Genomic DNA, 12,794 nt, shown 5'->3' with positions numbered 1-12,794 from the left:
ACATAATTACATATTTATAAAGCAATTTAAAACAAGATAAGTTACGATTTTATAAAAATGAAAACGATAGAGAATAGATAACAAACAACGCGAAAGTTTAAGCATAACGCTAAAGGAATTTCTCGTCATTGTGACTGGTATGACAGATGATTTTCCTTAAGCGGATGATAATGATGGCATTCGAGACGTGACTCACCGTCGCCTTGATAGCATATCCGCCTCGGGAGCTTGCCCGCGCTCAAAGAGTTCGGTCTCTCAGGTCTCACTAATTCGCCGCCATTCTCCAATTTATCTTTCTTTGGTTCTGAAAAGATTGAAAAAAAAATGTTAGTAAAATATTGTTATTTATGTATTCATAACACAAATGGCTTTCGTCACTTTCTGAAACTATGAGTAGAGTCAAATTTCTTATCTTACTAAATAATTAAACATTCATTGGTCGCCTGTTGCGGACCATTGAAATTAAAGTCAAATGAATTAATCTAAATAAACAGCTTGTCAGAAACTGGATGTATAAGTGATAATATTCTATAGAATAGATATAATTTTACCTAATTTATTTAAATTGTATCCGATATTTACAACATAGTCATATATCAAACGAAAAAACCCTAAAATTGATACCATCATTAATTATTATTAGTATTTTTTTTATTTATCATACCAGTTAAATAGATCCTTAGTAAAGCCCCTGGCTTTTCGCTGGCTGAAGTTCTTATATATATTTAAAAAAGGTAACGTCTACTTAACTATAGATAGTTCTCAGTAAGACTTTGTTTACTATTACATATGGCGTTTGACCTAAATACTTTTATTGGATACTTATGGCATTAGTGGTATATAAACAACGTGAATATCAATGTTTCAATGCCATCAGGAGTAATTGAACAAGCGAACCGGGATCGCAACGTCACCGTACAATGTCGATAGGACTAAAAATAGCAACAGTCGAGCGACGATCTGTGGCACGCGACTCCCATTCATTGCCGGCGCCGACGCCTATCGGCCTTCAACACATGCTACTGTTTATTATTAACACGTCCTGTCTCCCCGTACCAGGCACGCAGTAGTCAAATCTAGATCGCCGACGAAAGGAGTTAGATATACGTTTCAATATTGATAATACGATAAGTAACAACTTCGTCGAGTGCCTAACCTTGCGTGACGAAATACAATAACTAGCACCTGGCAGCGCCACTTTGCCATTTTCACGATTCGCAATGAAATTGCTTAAGAAAAAATTTCATCATAGATCTATTACATTAGAATTCCTTATGAAAGAAACATTACGTTGGCCTTTAAAGAATGGTTTGAGATATCGAATAAATGTCAATCTGTCTTATTATAAACTAAGTAATCTGATTATCGATTATAATAATAACAATAATAGTTGAAATGTTTAGATATATTTTACGTGTTGGTATATAACTACAATATGCATTTTTATAATTGCGCAAGTAGTTCAGCGAATGCTTTGATTCAACAGGCGGAGTAAAGTGGTGCGCGAGCACGGTTCGGGTAGTGGGCGAAAGGTCCCCGGCTGCGATCGATGCGGCCGCCCTTGGCCAAGGCTCTCGCGGAGAGGATAAAAGTCGTTATGTAAGTTACTAACTACATCATCTCGAGGTGTTATAAAACGTATTTATAAATGTATGCCTCTTTAACATTTATACTAATACAGACATTAAGATCGATTACAAAGTATTTTTAAGACTGAGTATTTTTATGTATTAACTTAACGGAAACGATTCATGTTCGCTTCATACCGGTTATAAAAAATGACGTCGTATGAAAAATATGTCAATAGCGTGAAGGATAGATATAAGATAGTCAGAGGAGGCAGCTCAAACATTAATAGCACATACAATGTCAAGAGTACGCGTAGTGAAAACGCGTAAGCGGAGCTCTCTCGTGTTTCTCGTCATGATGCGTAAAACGACGCCGAAGACGTTGCGAAACTGAAAGCTTGTTAAAAATAATCAGTGTGCTAAAATGAAATGGACCCATTTATTTTTGCGTTAGTATTATACATTCACATAACGAAGATTGTCCGTATGCTATCAAAAACTTAATACTACTGACAATATAAAATTCTTTAATTTATAGATGAATACTTTAAAAACGAAAATTAACACTACGAATCGTTAATGATAAAATTATTATTTAGAATCTGCCAATGTTTTAATTAATTTATAGCATTAGCATTAGCAGCCTGTAAATTTCCCACTGTTGGGCTAAAGGCCTCCTCTCCCTTTGAGGAGAAGGTTTGGAGCATATTCCACCATGCTGCTCCAATACGGGTTGGTGGAATACACATGTGGCAGAATTTCGTTGAAATTAGACACATGCAGGTTTTCTCACGATGTTTTCCTTCACCGCCGAGCACGAGATGAATTATAAACACAAATTAAGCACATGAAAATTCAGTGGTGCCTACCTGGGTTTGAACCCGAAATTATCGGTTAAGATGCACGCGTTCTAGCCACTGGGCCATCTCGGCTCGAATTTATAATCTAGTTCTAATAATTACAATTAGGTAAAACTATTGTTGAAATAATGAATATGAAATAAGTAAAAATCACACAATTACAATGTTTTAAAAGTATTATACGTTAGATTTTAATTATTTCTCAGCCCATTAAAATTTTGAATCACATTAACAATAAAATGTCATAACAAAATACATTTTAAATAGACAGATGTAGGTCGGCAATTGCTCACCGTAGTATTTGTGAGGCAAAAACGTTTGCGAAGGTGACGAAATGTAAGTGGGCGACTAAAGAGCAACAAGAAGCATGAGATAACATTCTCATACCGAAAGTCACTAAACTTTAGTGATTTACTTTAATACATAAGTATATCATTAATAGCATTGGCCTATTAAATATGTGATACAAGATCATTATATAAATGAAATTTTTGAGCTAGATTTAAATTACAACATCGTACAGCTATGTATGTTTTTCGTGTTACAGAATTGCTGTGATTAAAAATAGCTTTAGCTCTTCGTATTTATCGTCCTTGCCCCAATAAAATCAAATTTAATTAAATATTAGGGGACAAAAATTAAACAGTCAAATTAAAAACATACAAAGGTAATTCTTGGTCATGTGTTCAATGTTAATTGTATTAGCATTAAAGTTTTATTTTATATTATACAAACTCATTAAATTATGAAATCTTAAATGTGAACGTCGATTTGTACTCCTTAATGTTCCAGAGCTTTTAAAAAGCTTCCTCCACTATAAGGACTAGACTCCGAAGCATGATCCACCACAGACTGTACGGATTGGCGATTACACATTTTTCTCTACTGCGGAATACAAATGGAAATAGCTTGAAATGGTTACAGCTTGAATTCCGATTACTCTGTTTATGGTATAAGAACGATGCGGATAAAATAACTATTTCCATTTAAAACTGGAATCTTTGTAAACAATAGGATAAATGGAGCATTGATATCTCAACCGGGAGAGACGGCCGTCACGGGCGGAAGCAACCGCGGTGGGTCAAGGGCGTGCCGTGGCCACGACCGTCAGCCTTCTCTCTATCATACGCCTGGCATTCTTCGAATTATTGCCTTTAGGTATGCCTTTTGTCTCAGACAAAGACTATTATATAATATCTAGCGAGCGAGCGAGCATTGAAATTTCTTTAATTTCGCTTTCAACTAAAAAAAAATATCCGATGCTTTTTAAACGTACAATTTAAAATTATATTTGTTTGAATTTAATTATTAAACTGACACAAAGCATCTATCGGGGTATAGATAATGTATTAAAATGGCGCACCTTGTTCACGTGTAAAAGGCTCGAATCAAGAATATCCATACATTAAATAGTTAGAGGTCACGACGCGACGCCTCTGTGTATATTTACTGGCATTGACGCTCGATGACCATAGGCTGCTCGAAATTTATTATCTCTAGTGTCGCGCGGTATTGAACACAATTCATATTTTCGTTGGGCAAAAATCAGCAAATTTCTTGTGTATACGGCAAAATACCTTTTGAATATTACCTACCTTTATATTACAAATTTCGATCTTCACGTCGTGATTATTATTATTATCGATATCGATATAATGAGTTTTAATTTGATTATTATTATTATTTTCACACAGAACTTGCACTCATTTATATTAATATCTTCAAAAATAACATATTACTTTTTTCAGATGGTTTGAGGTGGTTAATTATTAAGACGATTAAAGGAAAAAATGTTAAGATATTTTTACCTTTTTTAGATATTATCCATTAATTATATTTAACCGTCTTGTCCTCCTGAGTACGATTTTGAAGAGACGGATTTGGACGTAACTCATTGCCTCAAGTATGAATTTGTTTGTATCGAATGTAGAATAAACAACGAATTATTTTTACTGGAAACATTTTTAGATTCACATTTATGGACATTCACGTGTAACTATAGAGAATATTCTTCGTAAATAGAAGTATATATAGTGTAATAAAATTATTAATTAATATTAAATCTATTCTAATTTTAAATAACGATCATAAATTTAATTATTATGGATTATTATTATACAATGTGAAGTTCTTAATTCTTAATTTAAGCTCTTACGAGCACTTGTACATTGTAATTTTAAAAGTTTATATTCAATTTAAAGTTAGTTTGAAATATACATTAAACCGGTAGGAAACTAAGTACTTTCTTGTATCTACCAATTAGATTGCAAAAGTATGGTATATTAAATAAACTTAATCATTAGGTATAAACCCCATTTGAAAATTAACCTATACGAACTTTTATCATTTATATAACAGACGAATACAAGTAACAAAAATAACCGAACATTGTTGAAAAACTTAATATTAACAATTAAATAAGTATACAATGAATAAGCTTCAATTATTTGACCGCTAAAAATGACAATGAAAAATTAAATCTTATGACTGTTACCATGAAATTAGACATAATGTTGCGTGCGATGATTTCATGGTGATGTTTGTATGGGTTTAATGAATGCAAGTCACTGGCTTAAAGTTCGAAAGGTGCATAGCGCAGAGGAAGTGCATGGTGCAACGTGGTCTAGGTGATGTACCATTGGAGCGCGCGAAGAGCGTAAGGTTAGAGGAGTGTCTGGGCACGGGGGACTTGCGGCGCACATAGTAGTGGTCGTGGCGCTGCGGTGGCGGCGGTGGGACGAAGGGCGGCGGCGGTGGCAAGCGCGAGGGCCTTCGCCTCGCGCCGCCCGCGAAGGCGTCCATTGCGGCGAGCGTCCCGACGTCGCTCATGCTCGCAACGCGCTGGCGGCTGGAAGACTGCGGGTGCCCGCGGATCGTTACCCCTCGCCTGCCCGCCCCGCCCGTTCTACAAGCTCAGCTCCGCGCGCGCTCTTCGATCGCCGCCCGCCCTCCGCACTTTGCCGACCGCCCACACACCGCTTCGCTTTGTTTTGAATTTTTAATTTAACGCCATTCATCCCGCGGCGGCGCTACGTGAAACGAGAAACTAGCACCATTATACTTGGCAAAGTTCGGTGACCTGCATTCATTAATTTATCTAATATATATGGCAAATTAAATTCGAGTAACATTTATATGTAATCCTCAAACCTAAAGCTGGCACAAACAAGCCAAAGTTAAAGTGAAGTTTCATTTGTTTTTTGAAACATCATATTTCTACCCTGCTGCGAAAAGGAGACCCAAACTTAACTTTACTTTAAAAAATAAGTATATTACATAAAGTATATAAAAATATTACACTAAAAGTATCTAAGATAAGATGTGCATCATATCACAAACGTCATCATAATAATTTGAATGTGCTTTCCGTATGTGTGTCTTTCAAAAATAGCCGTAAGAGTTATTCATAGCTGGTTTTGATTTATAATTTATCAATATAATTTCAAGATGCCGGTAAAAATGAGAGCCTACTGAAAATTGAAAATTTCTACTACGCATGTACTCTAATAATCAAATTTTATTTTTACATCATGTGCTTTTAAATAAAAAAATGCCTTACGAAAAGATTTCATTACTATTTCACTCGATCCATTTTTAACTACTCGTTGCTTTTTTAACATTACTACTTTTATCAATTCAGTTAAAATATAAACACAACGGAACAAGCGTCATCCTCCTACGCGCAATATTACTTCTCCTCAGCATGTCCAGCCAGCTCTATGACGTCAGCATGTTACGGTCAAGTGCAATCATCATTAAATGCTCTTATTATTCTTGCCTCTATAATTATCCAGCAAAATATATTCAAACGAGTGTATGCAACATTTATTTATTCATACTTGCTAAAAGCAGCATAAAGTCTAAAACTTTAACCCTTTCCAGAACAATGGATTTACTCTTTAAAAGTCAAGGTCATTTAAGTTATTCTCTTTGATATAAATAGAAAGAAAAATGAAAAGTGATGTATAAATAATTCATTCATATGGTAGAAAAAAATCTTTTAATAGTTTAGTAAGTTTAGTTACCATCCTTACTAATACCATTAAGGCGAAAATTTGTATGTATGGATGTTTGTTACTCTCACACAAAAACTACTGAATGGATTTTAATAAAACTTTACAATAATATAGCTTATATGTCTTAATAACACATATACTATAATTTATAAAGATATTGTGTGAATAAAACCTGACAACTAATCCCGAGAGCGAAGCCGCAAACGAAAACTAGTATGATATAATATTATCTGTAAACAATATTTTAAGTTAAAATATTATTCAATGGATGTTATTATCGAAACAAATCGACCAATAGTTTATTTGGATTGCTCTTGACTGTCGGTAAGGTTTGTGTATTCTCCTACTCTCTAGTCAGAACAACCAAAATTTAGTAAGTCCTTGTTAAAGTAATTTAGTAGATACTTATTAAAATAAACTTTTATAATCAAGTCGTTCTTGAAGAACACTTTATTAAGTTAAATGATACATTAAGATAGATTAGTTTAAAAATAAAACGATACCAAATACGAAAATAACTTCGAAGCAGGCCAAACAAACTCAGTCATGAATCCAGCAAAATTGCTCTTTTTAAGTAAAAGTCTAACATCAGTCAATAGTACCGGCTGCCATTTTTCAGCTCTTAACCCAAATCTTTCTATGAAATATGAGAGTCAATTTTTTTTTAAATTAATGAACATAATGATGTATCTTTATACTAATGAAAAGCTAAGTTTTAAAACTCAATACTCTCATAAACACTGACTTCTAGAAGTATGTTTATTAGTTACTTCTATTCAATATAATTTATAATATTTATTTTGCTGTATTACTGTATATATTTATTATGATCAACATTAATATAACAATATAATAATGGAATAAATACAACTTCCAAGTAAGACGAACTGTCGTAAAAAATAACTAGCAGAGTCGGCGGATATTACTAGTGTTCGAATGTCATAAATGTTTTAAACGTATTTGTAGAGTCCGTAATCTATTAGTTACATATGGTGTGAGATATCCCCTTACATTATTCGTGCGTAGTTCAAATATGATTTTTAATCAGTCTGTTGATTAATTATCGAGACATTTTGATATAACTCGAATTTATATAACATTTATTATATAAACACTATTATCATATCAATAACCGTGCACATTAGATTATTACCTGAATGTTTATTATCCAAAAACCTATATAACAAAAAAATACCAGTGACATATATAACAAAAAAACGATGACACAAACACGATGAAGAAATTGCTTCTTAATTTGTTTCCACTATCTCTTCGTTGCATGTTTATTATATATAAATGAAAATATATCATTTTAATAATTAATTTTGTAATTTTGAGATATAAATGATTTTTTTTCTATTTTAGATAAAATATAAAAAAGGAAGGATACGTGATGTAAATAGAATTTTTTTTTTTAAATTATCTCAAATGTATCTATGAAAAAATTCAATAACCATAAATTCGTAACCAATACTTTAAACGATTTTGGTTCCTCGACTATTTCTATCGCCTATCGGGCAGCCTGACGCTCGCGCGTTTCATATTTGCCGTTCGCGCTGCGCGAATATTGGCTGCAGTCCTGTGGCCAGGCTGTAGTAACTACTTTTACTTTATTTTTATTTTCTGTTGAAAATGTTGTTGAATTTTCATTCTCAAAAAAAAAAAACCATAAATGACGGAGTTCTTAGGTAGCAAACATAAACATAAAATTATACCCAGTCGATCAAAAATACCGGAAATACAAACATACGTGGGAAACAGAGTTGAAACGGTAAAATAGCTTGTTAGTCTTTCAATATGAATACGGAATATATAATCAATGTTGAAAATTAAATAAAAATAGAATTCCATTCCGTTAATATGTACTATCAACCCCTAACAAAATCTCATGTCGGCTTGTGGTGAAATGTATACAGAATAAACCCCTACTACTTCATATTATTAGATTAGAAAAGACGATTAAATCAAACACTCGGGCTTAGACAAACACCACCACGGCCTATACAAATATTTGGCATGGGATCGATTCCGCGACCGTTAGTGCAGAAGCCAGCCGTTGTAGTGACTATAGTTACTACCTATATGTATGTGCTTAGTTATTAGTCGCCTTCAAAAAATATATTATTAATTTGTCTTTTTTGTGTGTACGCGATGTGTGCGTTTTTTGTGAAAGTTGCCGATTGAGAACCTATTTCAATGATTCATTTAGTATTGAATAGGTTATTTCTCGAAAGTGATCGCGGTTAACTAAAATAATCTAACCTTAATAATAGAGCTACATGGAAATCGGGAGAAACTTGCTCATCTAATCCGTACTGTCCTAAATGAGTGGAGTAAGTCTGTAAATTTATTAACTTGAAGATAAGAATCGTAGCTAATTCCACCTGGCAGCACCGATAGACGTTGGTAAACATATATCAACATTTCAGCGGTCACATACAACAGCATGTTTTCAGGTTAAGAAAAGTAAAAAAATTACGCTTCTTAAATTTAAAATTCTTAGAAAAAATAGAACAATATCATGTAATTATTTGTGAATTTGAAAAAACAAACAAATAAATAACAGACTACTTTTAAACGCTCTCTAACACTAAACGGCTGTCTTTGTTATTAAGATCAAAATAATATAAGTAAAAGTATTACTCAACATCAAATAATTAATTTTACTTTTGTTACAGAACAAACGATAATAATGTACAATTTTTCAACAGAATAGCAAAGAGTGTGTATATTGGCAGTGATGACCAGCAACCGGGTGGTCTATTGTCTACCTTTATATCCTTAACAAACGTATAAACAAAACAAGTGTTTCAATCAAAAGGTGCTATATTTCTGAAGATAATATTCATAAGTATGCAATCATTCAACTAATTGTATTTTTAACCATTTTTACTAGTGTTTGAAAGTAGTCGAAATTCCACCACTAATATTCCATTACTCTGAACACACAGTGAGATCATTGCACAATTCTTTAAAAACAGAACGATCTACCTATAAATAATTTTATGTAAAATGGATGGATGGCCATTGAGTTTAATTTTATAAATTTTATTAAATACTTAAAAAATAAATATGTATAATAAGAGTTATGTTACAATAAGCATCTGACCTATGTTTGACATGACATAAATCCTCGTGGGAAATTGAAAAACAATTTGAAGTGTTTGTATACCAACACTTCACGAAAAAATATCAATCGACGGTTTTTAATCAAAAGCTCATAGATTGAATAATTTACGAGCTATCTAATTATTATTTACGATTAACTATACATATATACAACTAGCTGTTGCCCGCGGCTTTGCTCGCGTGGAAATTGATTATATTACAGAATAATTTAAAATATTACATTAATTTAAGACCTCATTTGTGGTTCGACTTTCGTGGGCTAGATACACCAGACTGCTTACAGAGCTCACTCTCGAACAGGCTATTTAGAACTGTCTATGCGAAAAACAGTCTTTTCTTATATCTACTCCGGCCATTTTAGAAATTTGACCTTGTGCTTTACTTTGTCATGGTGAAGCATACTTTAAGCGCGAACTGTACTCTCTTTAAATTAAAGGGGTATTATGATGGTATCAAAGATTTTCGTGGAATACACACTATTTCTCCTTTAGTATATCCAGTGATAACTGTAACCTATGACATGTAACCCTTACTATTAGTGAGGTGCCGTATGCCGATGCATAATTTTTGAGGTCTTAAATTTCCCAGTAACATTATTGGCGCGGCAATCTCCTAACATAAAAAATGACGGGCTTCAAGAATAACCAATATACGCAATTTCAACACTTATCTCAACCCTTAGGAGTACAATATCTAGAAACGGTTTAATACATATCTACTAATTTCTCATCATTAGCCCAAAAATAAACGGACGGAAATGACGGACTTCCAGACTAACCTATATACGAAATTTCAACCCCTATTTTAACCGTTAGGGGTAGAATATCTAGAAACTCTTAAATACATATCTACTCATTTCTCATTAATAGCCCAAAAATATAGATAAATGCTTATAACATCAAAAATGACGATTTCCAGACCAACCTACATAAGAAATATCAACCCCCAGGGGTAGAATATGAAGAAACTCTCAAATGCGTATCTACACATTTCTAATTAGTAGCCCAAAAATAAAGATTCATATTTCTAACTTAAAAATGATGGACTTCCATACAAATTTTCAACCCTTATTTCATCCCATTAGAGGTAGTATATCCAGAAACACTAAAATACATATCTACTCATTTTTAATCAGTAACCCAAAAACAAAGTTTCGTGTTTCTACCTTAAAAACTAACGGACTTCCATACAAATTTTCAACCCTTATTTCACCTTCTTAGGGGTAGAATATGCAGAAACGCTTAAATACATATCTACATATTTTCAACCATTATCCTAAAAATAAAGTTCCGTATTTCTAACTTAAAAAATAACGAACTTCCATACAAATTGTCAACCCTTATTTCACCCCCTTAGGGGTATAATATCCAGAAGTGCTTAAATACTTATCTACTCATTTTTTATCAATGTCCCAAAAATGAAGTTTCATGTTTCTAACTTAAAAAATGACGGACTTACATACAAACGTTCAACCCCTATTTCACCCCTTTAGGGGTTGAATTTCCAAAATTCCTTTCTTAGTGTGTGTCTACTCAATAAAAAGATCCTAATCACCAAATTTCAAGGCCCTAACTTTAATAGTTTACGCTCCGCGATGATGAATCAGTCAGTCAGGACTTGTTATTTTATATATGTATATAGAAGATTAACCGTACTAAGAATTTTATTTATTTCTCTACAGGGTCCAATCTAAACCATCCAAGGACTCACTCAAATGCACACAAAAAATACATCGAAATCGGTGGAACCGTTTAAGATTTCAGTACCATACACACATACAGAAGATTTATGTACATGCGAACAAATGGAAAGGACGTATATATATTTTATTGAAGATGAAGTTACTTTATGCAATGGCTTTATTCGCACAACTAAAAAGGTCATAGGTTACGTTAAACAAAGAAAAATATAAAACAACTTCATTTCGTATACAGCTGTTGCTTTTAATATTTATTTTTAATTTAAATAGTAGAGACAATGTCGAGAGACGATTTTTACAAAAAATATTCGTATTTAGATTATAATATTATAATACTCTAGTGGCTAGCTTATAAGTTGCAAATCCCCAGTTTCTGGTTTTAAGCCCCAGATCTGACCGAAGAAATGGGTATATCTTGATTTATAAACCTAATAAGAGTTTACAAATCAAGATATATTTGAGTAACAGTGTGAAGTTTGAAATGTCCTCAAGGTTTATTATATCTCCTGCACAATTGGCTATTCTTATCGTTGAATTATCACTGTAACCGAAATCGGTCAAAAAAACTTTAAAATCAATATTTAATATAGTTTTTGCGTCAATTTTAAGACATTAGTGCTTAGTGCTCTTTATTATTAGACTACTAAAAGTGATCTTAACTTCATGCTCTACATATCGACCTCTATTATCTACATCCAAACTGCTTTAGTACTTTTTTTTACAAAAAAAAAGGGTAATGAAAATTAGTCATTTCTCGAGAAATTAATAATATGTCTATGTTACTACAATTAAATGTGGAGTTGTATTAAAAGTTGTGGCAATCGCTCAAGGATCGGGATTGAGCCTGCACATAATTACACATGATTAGACCGACTGCACACCGTTGAGCTATTAAGGCACCAAAGCTTGTATAATTCAAAAAAACAGTGTACCATATATATACACACAAAAACTGATATCATAAAATGGTATAATTTCAACTGTACACGACACGAGTTAATATAATTGTCGCAACAGCATACAATGATTGATACAATTTATCTTTAAACTGTTTTTCTCCGCTAGTGAATATTTGCAATGGTGTCTGCATTTAAAGAATTTTTCGAATGCCGGTTTTGTATAATTTGTGAGAGTGAAGCAAATATAACAATAGCAAGACAGAAAGTCTCAGATATGATCAATTACTTTTATGTGAAAGTTTTTGTTGAAAACATTTTAACGCTGCGTGCCGATTCGCTTTGTGAGGTTTTATTGTTAAAACAATTCTTTCATTTTAGAGCTATCATTTTAAAGTTTACATTATAATTATGTCTACAGTGACTTAAGTGATATATTCATGATTCCACCGTGTAAGTCAGATTAAAATATAATTACAATTGTAATATAAGGGCGACTTTGGCATATCAATAATCATTTTTATCCTATAAATAACCCTCTTTTTGACTCTGTCACTCTGTCTATGAATATAAACGATAATTTGTACAATCGGGTTTCTAATATTAAGGTTTCAATAGATTGATCT

General features: G+C 32.8%; 1 protein-coding gene across 8 annotated transcripts in view; it reads right to left on the bottom strand.

Annotated features, from left to right (window-relative positions):
- Positions 1-12,794, bottom strand: part of LOC113400067 (phosphatase and actin regulator 4B) — a 55,752-nt gene that overhangs the window by 8,923 nt on the left and 34,035 nt on the right. For 7 of the 8 annotated variants that reach the window (XM_026639451.2, XM_026639454.2, XM_026639452.2 and 4 more), the window contains one exon: positions 197-304. In XM_026639451.2, the coding sequence (XP_026495236.1) occupies positions 197-304 (108 nt within the window). Of the gene's footprint in view, positions 1-196; positions 305-5,064; positions 5,288-12,794 lie in introns of those variants that run through there. The other variant, XM_064215654.1, reaches the window with a different exon arrangement.

Source organism: Vanessa tameamea, chromosome 8 (genome assembly GCF_037043105.1).
Source record: "Vanessa tameamea isolate UH-Manoa-2023 chromosome 8, ilVanTame1 primary haplotype, whole genome shotgun sequence".
In the NCBI taxonomy this organism is placed as follows: Eukaryota; Metazoa; Arthropoda; class Insecta; order Lepidoptera; family Nymphalidae; genus Vanessa; species Vanessa tameamea.
Note: the sequence above shows the minus strand (reverse complement) of the source record. Positions and strands in the feature narration are given on the sequence as shown.